The 26636-nt window shown below is 39.4% G+C and overlaps 1 protein-coding gene across 8 annotated transcripts in view; it reads right to left on the bottom strand.

Annotated features, from left to right (window-relative positions):
* Positions 1–14925: 14925 nt before the first annotated feature.
* The window catches only part of cln8 (CLN8 transmembrane ER and ERGIC protein), a 31861-nt gene continuing 20150 nt past the window's right edge, over positions 14926–26636 (bottom strand). For all 8 annotated transcript variants that reach the window (XM_087978268.1, XM_087978276.1, XM_043679077.2 and 5 more), the window contains 2 exons: positions 18815–19580; positions 14926–18065 (listed from right to left, as the gene is read on the bottom strand). In XM_087978268.1, coding sequence (XP_087834394.1) covers positions 17754–18065; positions 18815–19378 — 876 coding nt within the window. In that variant the 5' untranslated portion in view covers positions 19379–19580 and the 3' untranslated portion in view covers positions 14926–17753. The remainder of the gene's footprint in view (positions 18066–18814; positions 19581–26636) is intronic.

Genomic DNA, 26636 nt, shown 5'->3' with positions numbered 1-26636 from the left:
TATTTTCTTTCCATCATCTCTCAAATTGTTGTGTTACATTTGCTACCTTACAATCCACTGGGATTGTCTTAGAATCTAGATATTTTTAGAAGATCACAATCAGGGCATCCACTATGTCTGCAGCCACTTCTTCCAGAATTTTAGGAAATATGCCATCATATTGAAAAAAAATGTATAGACTCTTAACCCCATTTAGTTTTTCAAGTGTTCTTCCCCTACTGATAATCATTACTTCAATTTCCTCATTCAGTTCCCCATCACTTTGGGTTTCTGTTTTGTGTCCTCTATTTTGAAGAGAATGTAAAACATCTGTTTACTATTTTTGCTATTTGGTTATTCCCAATATAATTTCTGCTGCACGAGCCTTGAAGGGACAACATAATTATTTCCATTATTGTCATTTTTATATTATTTTTGAAGTCTTACAAAATCTGTTTTGTATTTCTTGCTAGTTTAATCTTTTTCAATTGCTGTTTTCTTTTTAACAAGTTTAGTACTATTCTCCATAACATTATAAGTCTTTCACTTAAATTTAATGGCACCCTTCGTTTCTTTAGATGGTTGTAGAAAGGTCACTTTCCTGTGAAAGTCTTGTTTCTTAATGAAGCGCATTTTCATTGAGAATTTTCATTTTATTTACGATTTTTGTTTCAGATTTAAGTATTTCACTCAAACTTATTTTAAAATTCTATTATGTTGATCACTGTGCCCCAATGGATTTTTTGATATGATGTTTCTGATCTTGTTACAGAATACAAATCTAAAGTAACCTTATCCTTCATTGCTTCCTTGATACCTGTATTTTAAAAAAAAGTTCTCTCAAATGCATTGTATGAACTTGTAGTGACTGTAATGAGATCAGCCAGGTGTACATTATAGAAAATGGGTTCCCTGATTGGGGCTGTTAACATGGTCAGATCAGGGGGTCTTGGCTGACAGATATAAACAGGAGTGTAGGGTTTGGGGCCTGGCCTTGCTGCTCCTCTCCCTTGTAAAATTGCTGTCTCTTGTGTACAGCTGCAAATGTTAACTTTTTTTTGTTTTGTAAACTGTTTTGTAACTTTCTAATAAAATAAAAACAAAACAGGAGTGTAGAGTTTGGGACTTGGCCTAGCTGCTCCTCTCCCTTGTAAAATTGCTGTTGCTACAGCTGTAAATGTTAACTGTTTTTTGTAAACTGTGTTGTAATTGCTTAATAAAATAAAAAGTAACCAGGAGTGTCTGCCTGGGGCCCTTTATCACTGCTGCTGACTGGGCCCCACTTGCATTTGGGACTGTTGCTGTTGCCTGGGCCCCACCTGCACCAAAAGAAAATAAACAGGAGTCTCAGATTGTGTTCACTCTGAGGAGGCTGGACCGATGTCAAGTATTATCTACATGTAATTTGATTTATTATTGTCACATGTACCCAAGTACAGTGAAAGGTTTTGTTCTGGATGCATTACAGGCAAATCATTACATACAAAGATCATACAGTGATTGAACAGAGTAAGGAATACAAAGTTACGGCTGAAAAGAAGGTGCACAAAAAGCAAGATCGACTATAGATTTTAAATTTGAGAGGCCTATTCAGAAGTCTAATAACAATGGGGGAAGAAGCTGTTCTTGAACCGTTTGGTAACCATGTTTTTAAACTTTTGTGTCTTCTGTCTGACGGAAGAGGTTAGAACAGATTATAGCTGAATTGGAATGGGGGCGGGGGGTGGGTTGTCTTTAATGATATTGGCTGCCTTACCACAGCAACAAATGTAGATGAGGTGACTTGGATGATGGGATACTAGCCTCTGTGGACTCATTTCAGAATTCATGCCCCAGACTACTTGAGTTTGAGAATGAAAGCATTTCTGTTTTCTCACTGCCAGGTCACTAAGAATTAATCTCTCAATATGGCTGGTGGCAGAAGGGAAGTCTGCAACTGGTATTGCCTTATCTGCTAGTGAGAGACAGCTCAATGTATCACTGGTTTGTTAGCAACTCATAGGCCAGGATAGCTATGAGAAAGAAGTGATGAGAAGAAACCCTATATATAAACTTGCATCTGAACAGCAGCTAAATAACCAATGCAAATTTTAAGCGAATCCATCCGAGCAGATAAATACCTTTCATTACCCATTTTAGATACACAAATATTATAGGAATAGCATGAGAAAATAGAAAACTTATCAGATTTGATGTTTGTATTTACATTAGACAGGAAACTAAACCATTGGCAGATACCTAGATTCTTCAGTGTGTGGAACAGGCTTGAAGCTAGCAAATCCCTTGCTTTGCTCAGTCAGTTAGTAATTGCCAGTGGAAACAAGAATTTCTTGCTCCTATACTCAATTCCTGCTATTGATCCTATGTGTGACGTGATAGATGCAAGATAACTGTAATGTGCTGTAGCTGTAGGATGTGGGAGCTGGCTGCTCCCATTGCGAACTGCATGGCCACATCTACAGCAAGTGTTGGTTGCAGGAGGAACTTTGACTCAGAATTGATGAGCTGGAATCTGAGCTTCAAAAACTGTGGCACATCCAGGAGAAGGAGAATTGGATGCTGTGCTTCAGGAGGCAGTCACACCTGGTAGATCAAGCATCACAAGTTTGGTCTGGGGCCAGTGAGAGCAAGGTGTGACTGCAAGTGAGGCAGGTAGAGGGTTCCAGGTAGAGGAGCATCAGCTCTTGACCTTGTCCAACAGGTACAAGGTACTTGCTCCCTGTGTAGGTGAGGAATAAAGCTGTAGGTAGGTACAGGGAGGCTATGCAAGAGGGGGTAATAAAAAGACAGGTGGTAGTTGTAGGGGATTTTATAATTAGGGTAATAGATAGTATCCTTTGCAAGCCGGATCGGGAGTCCCCTGTGGTATGTTTCCCGCCTAGTGATACCTCTGACTGGCTTAAAAGGATATTGGGGGGGGATCCAATTGCTGTGGTCCAGGTCGGGCCAAACAACATAGGTGAGACTAGGAAAGAGGACCTCTTTAGGGATTATCAGGACCAAGGAATTTAATTAAAGAACAGGTCCTCAAGGGTTAGAATCTCTGGATTACTGCCTGAGCCATATGCAAATTGGCATAGGGTTGTGAGAATAAGGGAAGAAAATACGTGGCTAAAGCAGTGGTATGGGAAAGAGAGGTTCGGTTTCCTGGTGCACTGGCACCAGTATTGGAACAGGAGGGATCTGTACCGTTGGGACAGTCTGCACCTGAACCGAGCTCAGACCAGTGTTCTAGCATAAATAGGGTGGTCAACAGGACTTTAAACTCAGAAGTTGGGGGAATGGAAGGGTAAAACTCCAAAAAGCTTAATAGCTAATGGGAAGCAAAGCTACAGATTAACATATGTGGGGGTGGATTCAACTCATGGAAAAATATGAAAAAAATGAAAAGAAAGGACAACTCAGGAGATGTTATTAAAGGCTCTAGAACACAAAATAGGACAGAATGTTTGGAAAGGGCTAAGAACCAAACTGCAAACCCACTGGATAAACAAATGACAATGAGAAGAGGGATGGTCAATACAGGACTGAAGGGGTTGTATCTGAATGCGTGCAGCATACGAATTAAAGGTAAAATGTGGCGCAGATCAAAATTGTCAGGTGTGACGTGGTGGGCATCACAGAGACGTGGCTGCAAGCGAATCAAGACTGGGAGCTAAATATCCATGGATATACATCCTAGAAAAAAAAGACAGACAGGTGGGGCTGCCATGTTACTAAGAAATGAAATGAAATGAAATTAATACCAATAAACGAAGTAAGGTTAGATGATGTAGAATCTGTGTGGGTGGAGTTGAGGAACTGCAAAGGTGAAAAAAAACCATAATGGGCATTATCTACAGGCCTCCAAACAGTGGTCAGGATTTGGGGCACAAGATATATACCTTTTACTATTTTTTTTTTGTGTAAGAAAGGCAAGGTTACAGTGATCATGGGGGATTTCAACATGCTGATGGACTGGGAAAACCAAGTTGGTAGAGAATCACAAGAAAATGAATTTGAGCAGCTTGTGGTGGAGCCTACAAAGGAACAGGTAAATTTTGATTTCGTGGTGTGCCATGAGGCAGACACGATAAAGGGAGCTTAAGGTGAAGGAACCCTTAGGAGGCAGTAACCATAATATGATAGAATTTACTCTAATTTGAGAGGGAGAAAGTGGAATCAGATGTAACAGTATTACAGTTGAATAAAGGCAACTACAGAGGCATGAGGGAGGAACGGAGCAGAATTGACTAGGAGAGGAGCCTAGCAGGAAATACAGTGGAATAGCAATGGCAGAAGGTTCTGGAAGTAATATGGGAGGCAGCAAATATTCATTCTGAGGGAAAAGCAGCATACTAAAGAGAGGATGAGGCAACCATGGCTGACCAGGGAATAGCATAAAAGCAAAAGAGAAAGCATTTAATATGACAAAGGGCAGAGGATTGGGAAGCCTACAAAGATCAGAGGACAACGGAGAAAGAAATAGGGTAGAAGATTAAATATAAGCTAGCCAATAATATTATACTGTATTTGTTGCTTCACAACAGTGACTACTACACTTCAAAGATACTTCAGTTGCTGTTAAGTGCTCTGGGACATCCTGAAGTCATGAATTATGAATTGTAAAAGCAAGTTTTGTCAGCCTTGATAACATGGCGAAAAATACGAGAGTCGACTGGTTAAAAAATGAGATAAACAGATCTAGCCAATGAGGAACAAGGAACATCGGACTTGTGAGCTGGAGTAGGTGATTCAGCCCTTCAAGTCTGCTCACCTGGCTGTAGTCTCAACTCCTGCACTCCATAACCCTTACTCCTATGTCTATCAAGAGTCTAACTCAGCCTTGAATTCGTCGAATGACCTAACCTCTACTAATGACTTCAGGATGTCCCAAAGCACTTAACAGCAACTGAAGTATCTTTGAAGTGTAATAGTCACTGTAGTGAAGCAGGGAATGCAGCAGCCAATTTTGCACATAGCAAGTTATCACAAACATCTGTGACACTGACCGGATAATATGTTTTATGGATGTTGATTGTGGAAAATCTTTTCCCTGCTACAATTTCTTTGATCATATTTGCTGCAAAAAGTTCTACCTTTATTATTTTGTAGGAAACAAATCTTGACACTGTTGTCATGACAACCCCTCACACACTTCACTATACTTCTGAGAATAAAGATTTACATAAAATTTACAAATTATAATGTCCAGGGAAGAGAGTTCCACAGACTAACAGAGAAAATATTCGCTTCATCTTGAAAAGGAGATGTAATGTTCTTAAACTGCCACACAATTCTAGTCTGCCCAGCAAGAGGACGCTTCTTCTTTGCATTACCCTACTAAATTCCCTCAGGATTTATATATACTTCAATGAGTTCATCTTTCATTCTTAAACCTCCAGTGGGTATACGCCCAACCTGTTCGACCTTCCTCCATAAGATAAATTCTCCATTCCTAGAATGAGGTGAATGGACCTTCTCTGAATGGCTTCTAGTGCAACCATATAAGGAAGCCAAAACTGTACAGGGTACTCTAGACATGGCGTCACCAAGACCCCATAAAACTGCATATATAAATAAAACTGTAATCTATCCAAATTTTAAATAACAATTTAATAAAACCAAATATTCCATTTGCATGCAAGAAACAGAGGTGACAGATGCACACACAAACTCAACATATTTTATTACAAAGACAGCTGATCACACTTTTGAAAGGTACTTTAAAATGTTTATCATTATTCAAAGACAAAATCAATTTGGAATAGTTCAGGGATTTATCACACATGAGTCTCCAGTAGGAGTTTGGGAGGTTTGCCAAATCACATTTTTCAAGATAAAAATCTTATTTAAATCTTCCCATACTCCAGTCAGACTCATTAACAAAAAATAGCTAAAGTTTCCCCCCATCTCCAAAACAAAAGATGTTGAACTCAGTTCATTGATGTCAGGTTGCGTGGTGTGCCAATGCAACCATTGTTGGTAAGAAAAGGAGAATTTATCCCCTTTCTTTTTCCAGATCCATCCATGACAGTTGGAAGTGAAGTCTATTCCCAAGAGGTCATGTGTGGTGCTGTCAATGTGATTAAATCTGTCAAATGAAAGAACAAGTTGGAGAGTTTTGGAGTCAGTTTTGTGGGTTAAATGAACCATCAAGGATTCACAATTCAGACTTTAGATGGCTCATTTCACATTTCACTTTTTATTCCGCTGACTGCTGTTTATCCCTGGTAGCTGTCTACAAAACCAAGTAAAGCATGAAGGACTACTCTGCCTGTTGTTAGGAGCAGACAATCTCAGCTCCAGCTGACTACATAAGAGGTGAAGACCCCGAATGTTGACCATTTGTATTGAGAGATTGCTTGCACTTAAATGTACATCATTTATGGAGAACCATCTGACATGGGAACTTGCTGTGCATAAATTTGCAGGTAGTTCTTAAACCATATAAATAGTTGTCTCGTGTTACAGCGTGTCCATGGGATTTCTTTATTACTTGGGAAAGGATGTCCAGAAGCAAACAATCAGCCTCTGATGTACATGAGGCACTAGTAACATTTTTATTGGAACCAAAAATGAGAGCCTAAATTTTCTGATCAGAGATCTTTATTGCCATTGGTTATGTTTTACTGTCAGAGTTAAAATAACAGTATCCCATTCTAGAACTATTAACATCACTATCAGATTCCTAGGTTTTTAACAGTTGAATGCAGGAAAAATCACTGAGTCATAGGATTGTACAGCTTAGAAACAAACCCTTTGGTCCAACTTGCCCTTCTGACCAGATATCCTAAATCAATCAATCTAGTCTCATTTGCCAGCATTTGGCTCAGATCCCTGTAAACATTTCCTATTCTTGCCCATCCAGATGCCTTTCCAATGCTGTAATTGTACTAGCCTCCACCACTTCCTCTGGCAGCTCTTACCTTACATGCACCCACTGCCCCTTTGGTCCCTTTTAAATCTTTCCACACTCACCTTAAACCTCTAATTTTGAACTCCCTTACCCTGCGGGGAAAAAAGGCCTTAGTTATTCATCCTATCCATACCCCTCATGATTTTATAAAGGTCACCCCTCAGCCTCTGATATTCCAGGGAAAAGAGCTCCAACCTATTCAGCCTCAACGGATAGCTCAAATCCTCTAACTTCAGCAACATCCTAGTAAATATCTTTTCTGAACCCTTTCAAGTTTAACAGCATCTTTCCTACAGCAGGGAGATCAGAACTGAATGCAGTACTCCAAAAGTGGCCTAACCCAATATCCTTTACAGCCACAAAAGGACATCCCAACTCCTATACTCAATGCACTGACCAATAAAGGCAAGTGTACAAAACGCCTTCTTCACTACCCTTTCTACCTACAACTCCACTTTCAAGGAACTACGAACCTGCACGAAATAATAAAGTTCTTAAAAAATTGTTTGAGATGTCAGCTTCACTGGAAAAGTCAACATTTATTGATAATTCCTCTTAAGGGGATGGTGGTGAACTGTCTTCTGTAACATCTGCAGTTTATAGAGTGGATACATCAACAATGTTGTTGGGGAGGATGTTTCAGGATTCTGAGCCAGCATCAATGAAGTTACCCTGATAATTCCAAGTCAGAACTTAGTAGTTTGGAGGGAAACTTGCAGGTGGCGATGTTCTTGTGTATCTACTCTCCTTGTTCTGCTTTGTGGCTTTTAAGCACTTGCCAACACTCTTAGAATAGAGTTTTGTTGTTACCAATTCACCTTCTCTGTTCAACGGAGATTAACTTTGACTTTTCCAGCCTCTCTATGATGCTGAAGTTTCTCATCTGAATGGCATAGTAAATCTTTTTTATACCCACCCCAAGAGATTAGTATGTATCCTAAAGTGTGGGGTCCAGTTTCCAGCTAAGGCCAAAACAGTGTTTAATATAAAATTAGCAATAACAACCTTGCTTTTGTATTTTATTGCTTCACAAATAAAGCAGATGATCCCATATATTATTTTCTTTTAAACCCTTCGCAACTTGTCCTGTCAATTGTAAAGATTTGGGTGTACACACTGCCAGTTACAGACAAAATCGGAGCAGCAGGCTATTTGGCCTTTTAAGCCTGCTCCATCATTCACTTAATCTGTAACCCATAACTCCAACTCCTTTGTCTGTACAAAATCTATGTAAAATAGCTTTGAATAAATTACAGTCTTCACTACTTTCTGTAGAAGACAATTCCACATTCCAACAACTGAGAAAACAGACTGTCCTTATCTCTGCCTCAGGCAGGTGATCTCTTATTGTGAACAGAAAGCATAGTCGACATTCTCAGTCCAGTGACTTGTCATCAGTACTGAAGATCTTATACATTTCAACAAGATGATTTCTCATTCTTCTAAATTCCAGTGGATGCAGGTCTAACCTGCGAAACTTTCATACCTTCTATGAACTGCAGTCTGTCTCTACCTATTTCTCTGAAGATTGTACAGTTTGGTTCTTATTGCCTCTTTATTATTCCTATTAAAATGTATCATTTCAAATCATATGTATGTGGAATTAACCACTGGTGGCTCATGAGTGGGGGCAGAATGCTCCTCCTTTCTTGGTATTTTCTGATCAAACAGTTCAGGAATGTTGTTTCTCACCTCTGGAGTGGGTGGAACTTGAACTGAGCCTTCTAGCACAGAGTCAAGGACACTACCATTGTACCACAGCGAGCTAACAAATTTTATTCACCTTAACCAACAAATGAGAGCAAGGCAACTTGCTCATAAATTAAGATGCACAGTAACACTGATGCCTCTGTCTGGTTTCAAACCAGGAACCTTTCATGTATTAGACAAACCATTACAGTGATGGCCATTACAGTACAGAAGCACAAGGCCTCTTCCTTTCTTGATTACATTTAAAGGCCTATCTAATTAGCGATGGTAGAGGATAAACTATTAAGTCCTAACACGAAGAGGAACTTGCCTTAACAACTGGATGTCATTTATTGCACGAGAACGATAGGTGCAAGTTACATTGACTTGTTAAGCAAAATTAAAAAGATTAGAAACCAAAGGCAACAGATCTGTTTCCATCAGAACCTCTTGGTCAGCTGCTTGTGTATGATATCATCAGACTGGGTCCAGTTTAATGCAGTTTCAACATCAATTCTTACAGAAATATTCCCCTATACAACAAATACTTCTGAGTTAAATTTCACCATCCACATTTCTGCCCTTTCCAACAATCGACGTCCTCCTAAAAGTTTCTTAATGTCCTCTTCATTATTTTTACATTTTGATTTTTATATTATCTGTCAACTCTGAATTTATGCCCTTTATAGTCCGGTCCACACCATTCAATTGTATCATAAAGAACACAGCGATCTTAGCAGCCCCAGGGAACAATTGCATACCTACCTCTAGTCAGAAAAGAACATCCATCCATTCACCATGACTATTTTCTGACTCTTAGCTGATTTTCTGCCCCTTTAATTTCTTGGGCTTTAATTTTACTAAATGTACATTCTTAGCTTCACTTACCTATAATCGTATTACTCTTGGACAACTTGAATTGTAATGAGCAAATACATGAACCAAGATTTTGGAGTAGAAATTTTTATTTGTTTTATAATACTTTCAAAACATTTTCAAAAAATTCCAATATGTTTGCAATTGTTCATTATAACAAGACTCAGAATGAGACTGACCCTGAGCCCAATCTACCAAAGCCACTATCTAACAAAAAGTTATGCACTAGTACTTTTAAACACAATAGACATGGACTACATTTTGCAGTGTTGAGCGTTGCTTACTTTTGAGTGCCATCTAGTGGTTGAAGTGATTTAACTCACGAACATCTTTTTGACTCAAACCTTCTTGTCACCCTATACTTTAGCCACAACTTCACAGCATCAACGTCACTGCCTCAAAATAATTTTCCTCTGAATCTTAAAATGTAGTATATATAGTTATAATAAATGCCATTAAAAGAGCGAGTGTTGTCACAACTCCCAGTACAATTCTAGATGGCACTGATCCATCTGTAATTAAGACAGCCCAAAGCACTTCAAATGTTATTGTCCATTAAATCATTACATAAACAGTATAAAAGTTAATTATTTGCCAGTCCATCTTCCCAACCTTTTTGTTATCATAGATTATGTCAGTTTTAGATATGTTCCTGAATCGAGTGCATAACAGACCATGCAGTGGCAAAGGAGAAAGACACTTTGATTATTTCCTTTCATTAAAAACCTGCTTTTCAGCATTCAACTTTGCATTTAGCAAAGCTGCTCAATAATACATCAATAGTTCAAAAGCATTTAAAAGCTAATCCCATAAATAGCTCCAATTTTTAGGAAAATGCACAAGCCTGTAATATGAGAAACCAATGAAAAACAGTACTTTCAGACACGTAACAGGATCAGAGATAACCACATGACTCGTGACAGTAATTTGTTTGGAAGTTGGATCTAGATTATAGGTATTATAGGGTTTATTCTCTGGTAGGTAGAATGTGGTAACAGGAATCAATTCTGGGACTTTAGCATTACATATAAATGGGTGAAGAAATAATATAGTACATCTAATTTTGCAGGTGACACCAAAGTGTTGGCCATCTCTAATAGCCCCTGAGAAGATGGAGGGTGAACATCCTTCTTGAAATGTTACAGTTCACGTGCTCCGACAGTAGGGAGTTCCAGGATTTTGACACAATGAAAAAAGGAATGGAGATGGATTTTCACGTCAGGATGATGTGTAACTGGGAATTGTGTTCTCATGCATCTGCTGCTCTTTGTATTCCAGGTGTAAAGGTAGTGTGTTTTGACTGTTGAGTAGGCCTTGGTAAATTGTTACAGTGCATTGTGTAGATCGTACATACTGTAATGCAGCGTGTCAATGGTGGAGGAATTAAATGTGTAAGGTAGTAGCCAATTGAACATGTGACTTTGTATTTAGACATTTATCGTATTTCAAGCCTTCTTCCAAGGCTAACATTATGGCAAAAACTTTAGTATTTGACCTGATTCAATTAAAGCTGAGCCACTGTATATTTTAGCATGTCGCCAAGTGTTTAGAATTAAGAATCAATGAATCATAGACAGAAGGAGGACGAATATGTGCAAGATGAAGCCAAGTCAATGTGGCATCAGTCAAGGCTGCCATTTTGACATAATTGGACTTACTCATTCACCTATCCAGTAACATTGACACCAGACATTTAAGTTTACATGATGGCTAGTGCCTTAAAAGGATGGTGTGTAATCTGTGTTGTTACCTTCAGAGTCCTGCGTTGAAACAGTTCTTCTGACTCCTACATCAGCGGGCGGGCAGACACTTCAAGACAGGTAAAAACAATGACTGCAAATGCTGGAAACCAGATTCTGGATTAGAGTGGTGCTGGAAAAGCACAGCAGTTCAGGCAGCATCCGAGGAGCAGGAAAATCGATGTTTCGGGCAAAAGCCCTTCATCAGGAAGAGGCAGAGTGCCTGCAGGGTGGAGAGATAAGTGAGGGGAGGGAGGAGGGTGGGGGAAGGTAACAAAAAGAGTAACAAAAACAATGGGTGAATGGGGGTGGGATGAAGGTGATAGCTCAGAGAGGAGGGTGGAGTGGATAGGTGGAAAGGAAGATAGGCAGGTAGGACAAGTCTAGGGACGGTGCTGAGCTGGAAGGCTGGAGAGGGGGTGAGGTGGAGTAAGGGGAAAATGAGGAAACTGGTGAAATCCACATTGATGCCCTGGAGTTGAAGTGTTCTGAGGCGGAGGCGTTCTTCCTCCAGGCGTTGGGTGGTGAGGGAGCGGCAGTAAAGGAGGCCCAGGACCTCCATGTTCTCAGCTGAGTGGGAGGGGGAGTTGAAATGTTGGGCCACAGGGTGGTTGATTGGTGCAGGTGTTCCAGAGATGTTTCCTAAAGCACTCTGGGGAGACTGTACGCTTCCTAGCTATGTAGAGGAGACTGCATCGGGAGCAACAGATACAAAAAATGGTATTGGTGGATGTGCAGGTAAAACTTTGATAGATGTGGAAGCATCCTTTTTGGGCCTTAGATAGAGGTGAGGGAGGTGGTGTGGGCACAGGTTTTGCAATTCCTGCGGTGGCAGGGGAAGGTTCCAGAACGGGAGGGTGGGCTGTTGGGGGGGGGGGTGGTGTGGATCTGACCAGGTAGTCACGGAGGGAACAGTCTTTGCAGAAGGTGGAAAGGAGTGGGGAGGGAAATAGATCCCTAGTGGTGGGGTCTGCTTGGAGGTGGCAGAAATGTCGTCGGATGATTTGGTTTAGGCGAAGGTTGGTTGGGTGGAAGGTGAGCACTGGGGGAGGGGTTCTGTCCTTGTTACGGTTGGAGAGGTGGGGTCTGAGGGCGGAGGTGCAGGATGTAGACGAGATGCGTTGGAGGGCATCTTTAACCACGTGGGAAGGGAAATTGCGGTCTCTAAAGGAGGCGGCCATCTGGTGTGTTCTGTGGTGGAGGAATTGGGAATACGGGATGGCATTTTTGCAGGAGATAGGATGGGAAGAGGTTTGATCCAGGTAGCTGTGGGAGTCGGTGGATTTGTAAAAAAATGTCAGGGTCAAGTCGGTCGTCATTAATGGAGATGGAGGTGTCCAGGAAGGGGAGGGAGGTGTCAGAGATGGTCCAGGTGAATTTAAAGGTCAGGATGGAATGTTGGTGAAGTTGATGAATTGTTCAACCTCCTCGCGGGAACATGCTTTTCTACCTTCCCCCACCCTCCTCCCTGACCTATCACCTTCATCCCCACCCCCTCTCACCGATTGTACTCTATGCTACTTTCTCCCCACTCCCTCCTCTCATTTAACTCTCCACCCTGCAGGCACTCTGCCTCTTCCTGATGAAGGGCTTTTGCCTGAAACGTTGATTTTCCTGCTCCTCGGATGCTGCCTGAACTGCTGCGCTTTTCCAGCGCCACTCCAATCCAGAATCCGGACACTTCAAGATAACCAGGTAAGTGCACACAATTTTCTGACTAATCAGTGTCCGTTCCATTACAAGCAGTAGTCTTGATGCTTCATGATAAGGCAACAGGTTCTTACCAATCCAAGAGAAGAATGTTTTCCTCAGTCCTTAACTGTATCTGCTTAACTGTTTACTTTTTCAAATTTGGCAAAGTAAAACGAGAAGAACTTCAAATTTCTTAAAATATTAAGTTGAAAAATGTAAACCAATTTCCAACAGTTTTACCCATTTAAAATAAATTGGAACTTTCAACCCAAATCCTTGGTGCCAATTTCTGGAAATGTTTATTGAAAGCGAGACAGTGGATGCAATTTTCCAACAAATCAAGATTGCTGGAAATTTTTACTTGCTGAAAGTAAAAATAACTTTCATTATTACAGACAATTATCTATTAGTTTAGAGGAGCAGGGAATCTCAAGGAAAATGACACCCCTGTTAGAGGAATATGAATTTTCTAACTCACTGGGGTAATGTCATGGGAGATCATATAGACCTCAATACTATCAGATGATGTCATATTTGTATTCCACAGTTATTTTGTTCAAGAATAAATTCTACAAAATAAGATATACCAAAATCACTATATAGTATCTAAAAGATTCTAACTGATCTTCGCACAAAGGCTGTTTGAAGTTTTGGCCCAAATGATAATTAATTTTTGAATGAAATTGCCGAAATGTTAAGATCAACCCATCAATTATCTTACCAGCCACGTTTAAGATCCTAGGATGAAATCTGGAAATTTGCCAACCTACAGTCCCACCAATTTGCTCTGTATCATTTCCCTAGCGATTGTAATTTGGATTTCCTCCCCTTCCATTTGTTGTTATTTGTGGGATATTATTTATATCCTGAACCATAAAGAACCATTCAAAACATCTGTTCAATTCATTCGTCCTCTCCTTGTTTTCTACTATTAGTTCTATTTTTTTTTGAAAAAGTAGAAATGATGGGTTCAACCCTTGGATTTTTTTCTCTCATTGGAACGTATGGGCATTCCGAAATATCCCCTTAAATGGCTGTATCTGCATCTCTATTGACCTCTCCCTCGATCTAATTTGGCAATTCGCTTTAGTTGGCTCTGCTTTTTTTTTTAAATCTCAATTTCCCTCATTTAAGATTAAGGTACTAATTTTGGGCCCATTCCTCTTTCCCTCAAACTCAATGCAAATTTCAATTACACTATGATCATGGCAACCTTTGCTATAGAGTAATCCATTACTCTATTTTACAACAGAAAAACCATCTAGTGTAGCGTCCTCTCTGGTTGGCTCCAGAATGTGTTCTTTGAAGTAACTGTCCAGACCACATTCAATGTTCATCTTGGCTATCTTTCCTCTCTAACCACCTTTTCTAAATAAAAAAGGTAATCTATAATACAAGGACTACAAGCCTGTTAAGGAATCTCTTATAATCCAAGCCATGAATACCTAACATGCTTGTAAATCTGTGCTGTTTCTCTCAAGGTCAATATATCAAGACAGTGCCCAAAATAGTAGTCTATGTGCAAATGGGAAAGGATTAACACAACTATAAATGCCTTTTATAGTTATTTTTCATAACTGGCCCCAATGAATTTCATAATGACCTTATTCCAAATTGCAAGCCTACTTTAATTTCTAAGTCAAGATTAGAGTGGTGCTGGAAAAGCAGGTCAGGCAGCATCCGAGGAGCAGGGAAAAAAAAAAATTGACGGTTTGGGCATAAACCCTTCATCAGGAATGAGAAACCCTGATGAAGAGCTTGTGCCCAAACTGTCAATTTTCCTGCCACTCAGATGCTGTCTGACCTGCTGTGCTTTGCCAGAACCACACTAATCTTGACTCTAATCTCCAGCATCTGCAGTACCCATCTCCACCTATATTAAATTCAGCATCATTGGATCTGTTCATTAAGAATTTGATCATTTTACCCTATATTTAATTACATTATTTAACCTGACATCTGAATTTTCAAGTTCTTCACCCATGCTTTCATATAAACGTCACCAATTTTTTGAAAGACAAATTGATATACAAATGAACTGTGACCAGATAGGAATGATTGAGCTGCTTTATTTTTGTCAAGTTATCATAACGTTCAATAGTTATAGTCAATCACATTAATCCAAATTTTAATTCCTACTCTTAAATAAAATAAAGATACATCACAAGTAGCAAGTTGGATGAAGAAAACCACATTTTATGTTAGAACATGATCAGTTAACTCAGCCTTAAGCAACTATCTTCATCAAGTATACTTGCATCTTTTCTGTCTCACTCAGTGGCTCCCTCTGCCATTTACCTTTAGCCAAACTGGCCTACATATATTTCTTTCGAGCAGAGGAATTGAGAGAAGGCCATTTCCTCAAACATGTTCCCCATTCAGAGATTAATCAGAGGAAGATGTTAATTACACCAGCAACTGTCCTCTCAACAATGAATTGAACAGATTACAGAACCTCAGTCCTCACCATGCTATGAATGACTGCTGCAAACCATAGCCAAGTTATCAAAATGATCACCAAAAACAATATGCTGGAAAAACTCCGGTCTGGCATTAGATACCCCTCTATAGTCTTTGTTTTATCAAAATTATCAGCATCTTTGTTCTAACAATATGCTTATTTCTATTGCTAGCTATGGGTACATAGTACTAAAACCAACAACGTCAATACAACTTAGTCCCAAATCTTTTCCATGATAAAATAATCATAAGTCCAAAGCAGAAGTCTGTATACTTGAATAAACCACACCCAATACTGTCCATCAGTGTAGGCTCTGCCAGATACAAATTGGAATCAGTTTTTACAAATACAAAAGCTTAAAAAAATAATAATTTCTTTGACCTGGAGTTAAAAAATGTAAAAAACATTTACAATGAACAAAGATTACTTATTCAGACAGTAGCTTAAAACATCAAAGCTAAATAAGCAATTCATTATCACAAAACACTTCAGACCTCTAAAGTGCTGTAGATTACACACATTTTTGAAATATGAATAGCGATGTTTCTCTAAAGTAACTGATCTAACAGCATCAAATTAAAGAACTCAAAAGTTGTACTCTGTACAACTTGCAGAACACAAGATCCTGCATCTATTTTTTATTCTTTGAAGGTGAGCACTTGTTGCTCAAGCCCAACTGTCCTTATGTGAGCAGCCACATTTCTTGCACCACTACAGTCCATCTTTTCCAAATCAAAGCTTGCATAGGAGTCACAAGTCAAATTAAAGATCCAACAAAGCAATTAAGTTGTCTAAACATAGCCAAATTATTTAGAAACAGGCAAAACTGATATAGATTACATTGGAGAGATACAAGGATGTCATCTCGAAAATAAACATGTCAATGACTGCTAAACAAAATGTAGTTGAATCGCATTCCATTGTCAAACCTTGTAGGATTTTCCAGGCAGAAACAAAAATAGGTTTCATATGAATCAATGCAGCACAAGGACAATAATTTTCTTAAACATAAAAGGTAAACAGCGGTCTTAAATTGTTGGGATTCAATTTTAGACCAACTACTGCATTAATGCCAATTAAAAAAAGACAACCTTATCTCACATCCTTAACAACCATAGGCCACCCCACCATGCTTTCTCTCCAATCAAGTGTAGTCACTGCTATAACACAGGAAGTACAGTTGTTAGTTTGAACACAAAATGATCTCTCAAACAGCATTTGATAATGACTAGATAATCTGTTTGCTGTTGTTGTTTGAGGAATGCACTTGAAACAGGACACAATGGATAACTCAGCCCCTGTCTTCTGCAAAATAATGTCACAGGATCTAGAGGGAGCAGATGGAGTATCTGTTTAACATCTCATCTGAAAAATGGGACTTCAAACAGTGCAGCACTTCTTCAGTACCGCACTGAACGGTCAGCCTTGTGTTTTATGCTCACGTTCTGGAGTGAAACATGAACCCAGAGCATTCTGCAGAATCAGTGCTAACCAACTAAGCCACTGCTGGTAACAATGTAAAATTAGGTTTCATTGCTCCATAGGAGCATCTAGGCAATAAAATACTGAAATTCAAAAGCAAGACCAAGGATGTACATATTAGATAGATTGGCCATACTGAAATTGTCTGGAGTGTTCAGGGATATGCAGGCTAGTTGGATTAGCCATGGTAAATGTGGAGTTGTGGTGGGAAGCTGGGTCTGGGTGGGATACTCTTTGGAGGGTCAGTGTAGACTTGATAGGCCGAATGTCCTCCTTCTATGATGGAATTACAACACCCCATAGAATTATCACATTATTGCACCAAATTTTGGTTGATTCCATCCCTGTGAAGTTGGTACAAATACATAATTTGTGTAAATACATATGTCAAATTTTCTCATGTAGAAAAACAAACAGCAAGGAATCCAAAAAGGTTCACATGGAAACTAAAGTAACAATTTCGCACAAACTCTTTGGATTTATTCTGCCACTTTTGTTTAAGTTATGGAGATTTATTACTATTTTACAAATAGATTTTCTTTTAAAAAAAACTGGATTTTCCTAAAGACTTAACTCACCTTGATACTACACTTCCATTGTAAACAAAATTCTCAAGAGGGAGATGTCAGGCAATTGCTCTAATTTCAGCAAGTAAATATTCATGCTGTTGCTTAAGCCAGTGTCTGAACTTTGTTAACCTAGACTCTTTTGTTCTGTACTCAATTTGAAAGACACTTACTGCATAATCTTGCTTGTACAAAAACATCTGTCTACGATGAGATAATTAATACATACCATATTAGATGTCAGACTCTAAAGCCAAGAGCATGAATATTAACATCGCTGTGTAGACTTGTACATGTTAGCACATTAACAATACTATTTTGCACTTTTGCAGTTTAACTTTTGCAATCAAATTATAGCCTGATATTTCAAGTCACATTGTTTTCTTCAAAATCTTCATTTCACCATTCGCCCTCTTGCTGTTCTCCTTCGCAAAATTCCAGTCAACTGGGTTAAAAAGCTGCATTGTTTTCTTACGTGTCCAATGAGGATTGATTATAAAGGTCAGGAGAAAAAGTCCAGAAAAGAACAGCACTGCCTGTGGGACTGGTACATGAAGTTTGATCATTTCCAAATTCTGCCAGCACACCCACCATATGTGGTAGGTGAGGATCATACGACAGTGGAAGAGGTGGATCATGAGCCATTGGTTTAATTTCCAGAGGAGGATATGTGCAAATCCAGCCTAGAAATGGAACATTTTTAAAAATTAAAAAAGGAACAATAAATAAAAGCAATAAAAAGGTAAACTCAAAATCTGTCCTTGCCTCAACAGTTTTGTAATTTTTAGACACAGGTAAAAGCAGCACTGCTTTCCTTAGATTTAAATCCTGAAGACCAGCTAAATCAAATTTTCTTCCAACCAGAATTCTAAGGTGACAATTAATTGAAAGTCTCCTGTATTATGGAAACTGAAATGGACAGTCCTTCCTCCCTCTTTTCCCCCTCCCCCCAACTCTGTATTTGAGCAGTTATTTTCATATTGCTAATTCACACAAACTGCAAAGTTTTAAAAATATTGCCTAATTATAATATTAAATAGTACAACTTATGAAACAAAAGAACTGAAATCATGTTTTATGAGAATTACTTCTTTACCCTAAAATAATGACATTCCCTAAACACGCAACAAAACAGAAACATGTCTGCACTTCAGAAGCACCACAATGTTTCTGTTGGAACTGTTGACCAATTAGAAATTAGTTTTCAAGCATGCAATGAAGCCAAGATATACTAATATTTTAAATTCAATACAGATTTACCATAATTTTAATTTATGTGGAATTCATTAGTTTGTTATGAAGAATGATCCATCAAAAACACAAATGTCTTTATTTAAACATTAGAAACAGATACTAAATTCTAAAAAGGCTTAAAGGATCAGTTATTTTGTTCGCTTTACATGCACACTTTATATATAATTAATATTCTTACCTTCAATAAGATCCAAGAAATGCAAGTGAATGGAGTGCTCATCTCCAATAACAATATCATCATGGGCAAATAATGACCTATATTGTCCCATATCAAATTGGTGGCAAAACCAGAAATGGCAAAAAAGTGGTGGACAGCCAGTGCTACATCAAATGTTTTGAAAATTGCATTGGATCCATGAAGAGCTGCATTCTCCAACATAAAGAAGCCAATTGCTATTAAGATAGTAAACCAACACCAGTTCCGTTGACCCAAAATTTTGTCAGCATGCAATTCTGAATCTTTAAGGAGAGCCCAAAGACCAGCTACCAAGCTCTGAATTCCAAAAACACCACGAGTAACAGCAAGATTCCAGAAGACCTTCTCTTTTGCTGGCAGAGTACAGTAGGTAACAGACAATACAAGGCTTAATCCATGTGAAAGAATGAATACGGTGAAATAGAATAGAAAACCAGCAGCTATCAGAATGCAACGTACATTCCAAGAAGAATAATTCATGTCAAAAATGTTTCCTGACGTGTCGACCTTGTGGATGGAATTCATCTGGTCAACTGTAGTGATCATGTTTAATCGAAGTTTGTATTGTAATGAATTTAATCTTTGGTTAGATAACTCTGTAGTTAGAGTATGAATTACAAAGTTATATTTGTTCAAAAAAATTCAAGTAGCAAGAAAAAAAAAAGTTTGTCTCCATATCCAAAGTATCTGGTGAAAGTTCCATCCGCGTTTATTGTTAACATCACGATGTTGAGCAATTAGAAGTCACCTAAAGGAAAAGCACGTGATTAACAAATCAAACGTCAACCAATTGCAGCATACTTTACAACTATTTCACAGGCTTGAGGTATGAAAATTAAAAATTTAATTTCCTTCTAATTTAATTCCTACCCCTTTCCCTCCCCTCAAACATAGTGGTTTGTGCTTAGTGACTGTAATGGTTAACAAACAAAAAAAAAAACGGCAGATACCAGCAATCAGAAACAAAAATAGAAATTGCTGGGGAGAAAGCTCAGCAAATCTGACAGCGTCTGTGGAGAGAAATCAAAGTTAATGTTTTGGGTCCAGTGACCCTTCTTGAGAATGGACTATAATGGTCAGTTTTCCAATACAAAGCCAGCCTTCATACTTAAGACAACTCAGTTGACTATTAGCAAATTATGTGGTATGTATACAGTCATAATACCAATCCTGATTCTGCCTTTACCTGAAATTGTTTTTCCAGCCAGAATGTCTGCACTGTAATTAGATGCAAGAATCTCAAGAAGTTTTCCTTTCCCAAACCCAGGGGTCAAATGTCACATCCAGTAGCCCCACCACTATTCTTACAGAAATTGCTCAGCAGAATAAAACCTGTACTTCATACGGAGGTTTTTCATGATCCACATTAAGATCCCATTTGACATTGGAGATATTCACTTATCCTCAGGTGTAGGTGATGGTTTTGGGGGGGCGATATTGACCTCCTCCACGGATTTATTTTTGTAATTTTTAACTTCTTTTGTTGGCGCTCTATCTATTCGGTATTTTTTGCCTTAAAGGAATTTATGTTTGTTTTGAAAGACAAGTACTGATTCTTTAAGTACTGGCCACTGCCTATCTATTGTGAAATCTTTTGATGAAATTTCCAATCCATCATAGCCAAATTCTTCCTCAAAACCTTAAAAAATGATCTGGTTTAGAGGTCAGACCTGTTTTCTGACTGAACTACATCTTTTTCAAATTTAATACAAAATTCTATCATACTATGGTCCCTATTCCCTAAAGATAATTTTACAGCAAAATCATTAATCTGCCATTTCTCTTTGCATTATGAGATCTAAACTAGCCTATGCCCTAATTGGTTCCTCAACATTTTTCTCAAGAAAACACTCGCAAACATATTCCAGAATTCTTCCTCTGAAGCATTATGCTCATTAGATTTACTCAGACTGTATGTAGATCAAAGTCACCTATGATTATTGCATTACCTTGCTACATGAACTTCTAATTTCCAGATTCATAACCTGCACTACACTATTGCTACTGTTTGGTGGCAACAGCAACTGCCCTTGCTGTTTCCCAACTCTGCCCAAACAGATTTTACATCCGGTTCTTCTACTCGTAGATCCTCTCACTAATAGAATGAGGCCATCCTCTTAAGAGCACAACTTTACTTCCTTTTCCTTTTTGCCTATCCCTCCTAAACGTCAAACAGCCATTCATATTCAGTTCTCAGTCTTGGTCTTGATTTTATTCTATCTGAACTCCAATTTATGTTTCCAGACTTCTGAAAGACTGGTTAAAACCCTAATAGCACCAGAAAATCTACCTGCAATGATATTAGTTCCAGTCCTGCTACATGTAACCCATCTCCTTGTCTACATCCCATCTGGCACAGTACCAGTCCCAATGTCCCAGAAGTATAAAGCCCTTTCTACGGCACCATTTTTCCAGATATACGTTTATTTGCTCAATCTTCTTGCTTCTATACTCACTGGTACAAGGTGTTGGCAGCAATCTTATGACTACTACCTTACGGATTCTGCTTTTCAATCTCGTGCCTAAATTCTATTTTTAGGCACCCCACTGTTTGATTGCAGCCACTGTGAAGTGATTAAGTGAAGTAATCTGAACCAGTAACATCCCTTCACCCCCAGCATTCCAAATCACACTTGTCCCCCAACTACTGCATAAATGTTGCCCCCTCCACACTTCAGCTCTGATGAAGAATTATCTGGACCCAAAACATTAGCTTGCTTTCTCTCCAAAGAAGCTACCTGACTCACTGATCTCCAGCATTTCTTTTGTTTTCAGACTCAGAACTGCTTTACCTCCCTTGTCTTTCTAGATTGCTTAGCATACCCTCCCTGACTGCTCTTAACTTGCACTGTGACCAATTTGATGAATTACCCACCAAGTCCTCAGCTTTGCAGATGCACCAGTGATTCCAGGTGCTGCTCAAGCTGTTGTGACCATCTGATGAAGGAATAGCACTCGGAAAGCTAGTGCTTCGAAATAAACCTGTTGGACTATAACCTGCTGAGATTTTTAACTTGATGTGGAGGAGCCAGTGTTGGACTGGGGTGTGTAAAATTAAGAATGCAGCAGAGGCAATAAATCTTTGATATGTCTGTCTCAGGGTCATTCCTCACATACTCCTCTAGCTGTTACCAACTACCTAGCTCAGTGTCACTTCTCACACACTTCTGTTATTGCTGATTGCCTGTCTCTGGGGTCCCTCTTTCCTGTTGCCCTCAGTCTTGCTGACTGCCTAATACAGTGTTCTCCTCCCAGCCTTTACTCTTGTTTGCAGGATTTTGATGTTCTAAAAGTCAAGCTGCTTCTTGTGGGTGCAAAAAGAATAATAAGGATGCTTTAAGAGCTTTTGAATGTAATTAAAAGTTTTACTAACAATCCAACCAGTGTGTCCTAATATAAGTAGCAAACAATTCTGCATATTTTTTAAAGAAGCACCTTTTAGCAATTTAAAGGTAACAGGTTACTACTGGGTGGTGGTTAACATCATGATTAACAACTTTCTGAAAAACCAGAATTCAACTGTTCATACAAGTGCACCAGTTACCACCCAAACACAGCAATTTTTTATTTTTTTTAAAAAGAACACTTAACATCCTGGTGATTCTCTGGCTTATGCCAGGTTTCACACGCAGAGATGTGTGAATAAATTTGAGGGGCACCTGCAGGGCAAAAAAAAAAAACAGCTCACACAGTGGTTGGGGTAAAATTTTGGAACTTGCATTCATCTCACTAATCACAAAACAGAAACTCTCCCATATCTTTAGTTACATGAATCTATTTGCAATCGGGATTTAATATATTCCTCCATTGAGTAATATCAAATTACATTTGCACAAGATGCAATTCTAGAGACAGGAACAAGCATTCTCAGACTTGTCACTATCTTCCCCTTAAATGGATTTCCTTTAATGATTTTATAGAACATAGAAAAGTACAGCACAGAACAGGCCCTTTGGCCCACGATGTTGTGCTGAGGTTTAATCCTAATGTGAAATACAGTAACTTAACCTATGCACACCTCAACGCACTGCTATCCATGTGCACGTCTAGCAGTCATTTAAAATGTCCCCAATGACACTGCTTCCACCACCACAGATGGCAACGCATTCCACACATTCACAACTCTGCGTAAAGAACCTACCTCCGACATCTCCTTTATACTTTCCTCCTAATATCTTCAAACTATGACTCCTCGTACCAATCAATCCTGCCCTGGGGAAAAGTCTCTGGCTATTGACTATCTATTCCGCTCATTATTTTGTACCACCTCGAATAGGTCTCCTTTCTTCCTCCTTCTCTCCAGAGAGAAAAGTTTGAGCTTATTCAACCTTTCTTCATAAGGCAAGCCGTCCAGTCCAGGCAGCATCCTGGTAAACTTTCTTTGTACCCTCTCCAAAGCCTCTATCTTTCCTATAGTAGGGCGACCAGAACTGGACACAATATTCCAAGTAATTTTCAATCATCAGGGTAAAGGGAAGGAGGTAAAGGGGAAAAAAAAAGTCTCCCTCACTTTGTTCAACTGGCTTTAATTCTAAGTGGCAAGTACAATGTTGAGTGGCGTGCAGGTGCTATGAGGGCTACAAATGCAAACCTTTTTTGTTAATTCAAGATATCTGGAGATCATCTGACATTTATTATCCATCCCCAGTTGCCCAAAGGGTAGATAAGATTCAACTCCATTGCTTGGGTTTGGAGTCACATGTAGGCCAGACCAGATAAGATAGCAATTTCCTTCCCTACAGGATATTAATGAACCAGATAGGTTTTTCCTACAATCAACAACAGATTCATGGTCGTCATTACACTCCAAATTCTAGATTTCTATTGAATTCAAATTCCATGATATAACCCAAGTCCCCAGAACATTACCTGGGTCTCTGGATTAACAGTCCAGTAATAATACCACTCGGTCATCACCATCCCAAAGAAGCAAGGGGAAGCCAAGGCTCTGTATTAATTTGGATCAGTTGCTATGATAAGCCATACACAAATATCAGATGCACACAAATGGCCCAGTGGCCCCGGGTGCATGATGACACTCAGGACAATCTTTGGGAACAGCACTGAAACTTTAAAGCAGACTTCAAAAGAACTGAATTTTAACCACAGAAGTAGAGATCAAGCTTCCTTTCGTGGGAAAAAAAATCTAAATGAAGAATTGAGAAGTGGTTAAGAGCTCCATAGACTCAAAGTAGAAATTTCATTTTCTTGGTGAATGGTTTATGTTGGCAAATAGTTCTTCCCATCTGCTAAACATTAATAGCTCGCAATATTTTACTTATACAATATTTTAATAATCTAGGTAAACATAATTGGCATAGGTAAAAACTGACTGCAGATGCTGGAAACCAGATTCTGGAGTAGAGTGGTGCTGGAAAAGCACAGCAGTTCAGGTAGCATCCAAGGAGCAGCAAAGTCAACGTTTCGGGCAAAAGCCTATTCCTGATGAAGGGTTTTTGCCTGAAACGTCGATTTTACCGCTCCTCGGATGCTGCCTGAACTGCTGTGCTTTTCCAGCACCACTCTACTCCAGAAACAACTGGCATGCAAAGGTATATTAGCCAATACTGAATGGTTGCAATATTTAAATGGCACCAGTAGATGGCACAAACAAACTGCATATAATAGAGTTCCATTGACAGGGTGACCGCCATATCCATGGTTCTGGTTACCGCTGTTTCAGTTGCCTGCAGTTTACCATTACTCAAACATATTACCGGGAGCATTCCAGAACCAGGGACCAGAGGGCTGCCAGGGAGGCAAATTTCCCATTTAAATAAATGGGTTTGCTCCTATCTGCGATAGGTCTTGGAACTTATCCCCTGCAGGTACGGCAGTGGGGGGACTACTATACTTTAAACACTTATGATCTCAAAAAAATGCAGGCCCCTGAACACAGTACTGCAGAATTTCACAATCCTTGATTCACTAGTGATGCTGTGTTTAGGGTGGGTCAGGGCGAGTGGCAGAGATTGGATCCAACAGCAGGTGAGGGAGGGTGGATGTTGGAACTTGGAGGGGGCTCAGGTCTGGCGAGGGGAGAATTTCAGAGAATTCCAAGTGCATTGGAATTGTAGAATGCACAATTTAATTTACTAGGCTATTCCTTTGGATTGTGCCATGATGTGGATTCTGCAGGGTCCCTACAGGTAAATTTCTGGAACAGAAATAGTTTACCATTAATTCATTCACAGGATGTGGGTGTTGATAACTAAAATCAACATTTATTGCCAGTCTTTAATTGTCCTTACAGCGTGATGGTGAGCCATTACACTGCCATCTCTGAAAGCACACTCCCGATGCCTTGAAGTAGGATGTTTTTTATATTCCATGTGCATTTATTAGGCTGTCAGGTGATATAGAGTCAGTCATACAGCACAGAAATTAGACACTTCTGTTCAAGCATCCCAAAGACTCCATTAATATCTACACCATAATCCCAAGATAAACCAGTCCCACCTGCCTGCACTTGGCCCATATACATTCAAACATTTCTTATTCATGTACATATCCAAATACCTTTTAAACATTGCAACTGTACCTATATGCACTGCTTCCTCTGGAAGTTCATTTCACACACAGACCACGAAAAGAAAACACCCCTCATCTCTTTGTAAATCTTACACGCTCACCTTAAAAAGGTCACCCATCTTGAATCCCCCACCATAGAGAAAATACACCTTCCATTTACCTTATTTATACCCCACATGATTATATAAACCTCTATACGGTTGCCTCTCCACCTCTTACACTCCTCTGAAAAGAGTCCCAGCTTATCCAGCCTCCCCTTATAACTCAACCTCCATTCCCAGGAGCATCTTGATAAATCTTTTCTGAACTCTCTCCAGCTTAATAATATCCTTCCTAGAAACAGGGCGACCAGAACTGGGCACGGTAATCCAGGAGAGGACTCACCAATGTCTTGTACAACCTCAACATGGTTTCCAAGTCCTATACTCAAAAGGTCTAAACACTGAAGGCAAGTGTGCTGAAAGACTTTTGTCCACCAGATGCAAACTTCAATTACGTACCTGAATCCCTACATCTCTCTATTCTACATTACCACCCAAGGCACTACTTTTATTTGTACAAGTCCTGCCCTTGTTTATGTTGCCAGAATGCAATATCTCACATTTATCCAAATTAAAGTCCATCTGCCAGTCCTTAGCCCATACCTTCACTGTCCACGATACCGAAAATGTTAGTGTCAGCAGCCATTTTAGACCAAGATTACAATGAGGTCTGAAGTCAAGTGGTCCTGACATAACCTAAACTGAATATCAACAGGGGAAGCAGCAGTAATGCCACTGGATTTGATTAGATTCCCTACAGCATGGAAACAGGCCTTTCTGCCCAACAGATCCACACCGACCAAAGAGTAACCTACCCAGACTCATTCCCTACATTTTACCTCTGACTAATGCACCTAACACTATGGGCAATTTATCATGGCCAATTCACCTGAGACAGCAGTGTTAACCACTGAGCCACCGTACCCCTGGACTAGTAATCCAGAGACTCAGGTCTGTTCTGGGGAAACAGGTTTAAATGCCATCATGGCAAATTCAAATGCAACCACCTAACCATGGTAAAGTATTGTAAAAATCTGTCTAACTTGTTTTAGAGAATCAAAGGTTGTTTTTGCCTATTGTGACCTACATTCTCTTTGGGTATCGAGAGATGTTGTCCTTACTGGTTATCAATTACACGTGACTCCAGACTCAGAGCAACATGACTCAACTGCCACCTGAAATGGTTCTCGCAAGCCATTCAGATCAAGGGGCAATTTAAAATGGGAAATAAA

Source organism: Chiloscyllium plagiosum, unplaced genomic scaffold (assembly GCF_037043375.1).
Source record: "Chiloscyllium plagiosum isolate Xiang-an unplaced genomic scaffold, Cpla_swu_hap1 HiC_scaffold_3, whole genome shotgun sequence".
Taxonomy (NCBI): Eukaryota; Metazoa; Chordata; class Chondrichthyes; order Orectolobiformes; family Hemiscylliidae; genus Chiloscyllium; species Chiloscyllium plagiosum.
Note: the sequence above shows the minus strand (reverse complement) of the source record. Positions and strands in the feature narration are given on the sequence as shown.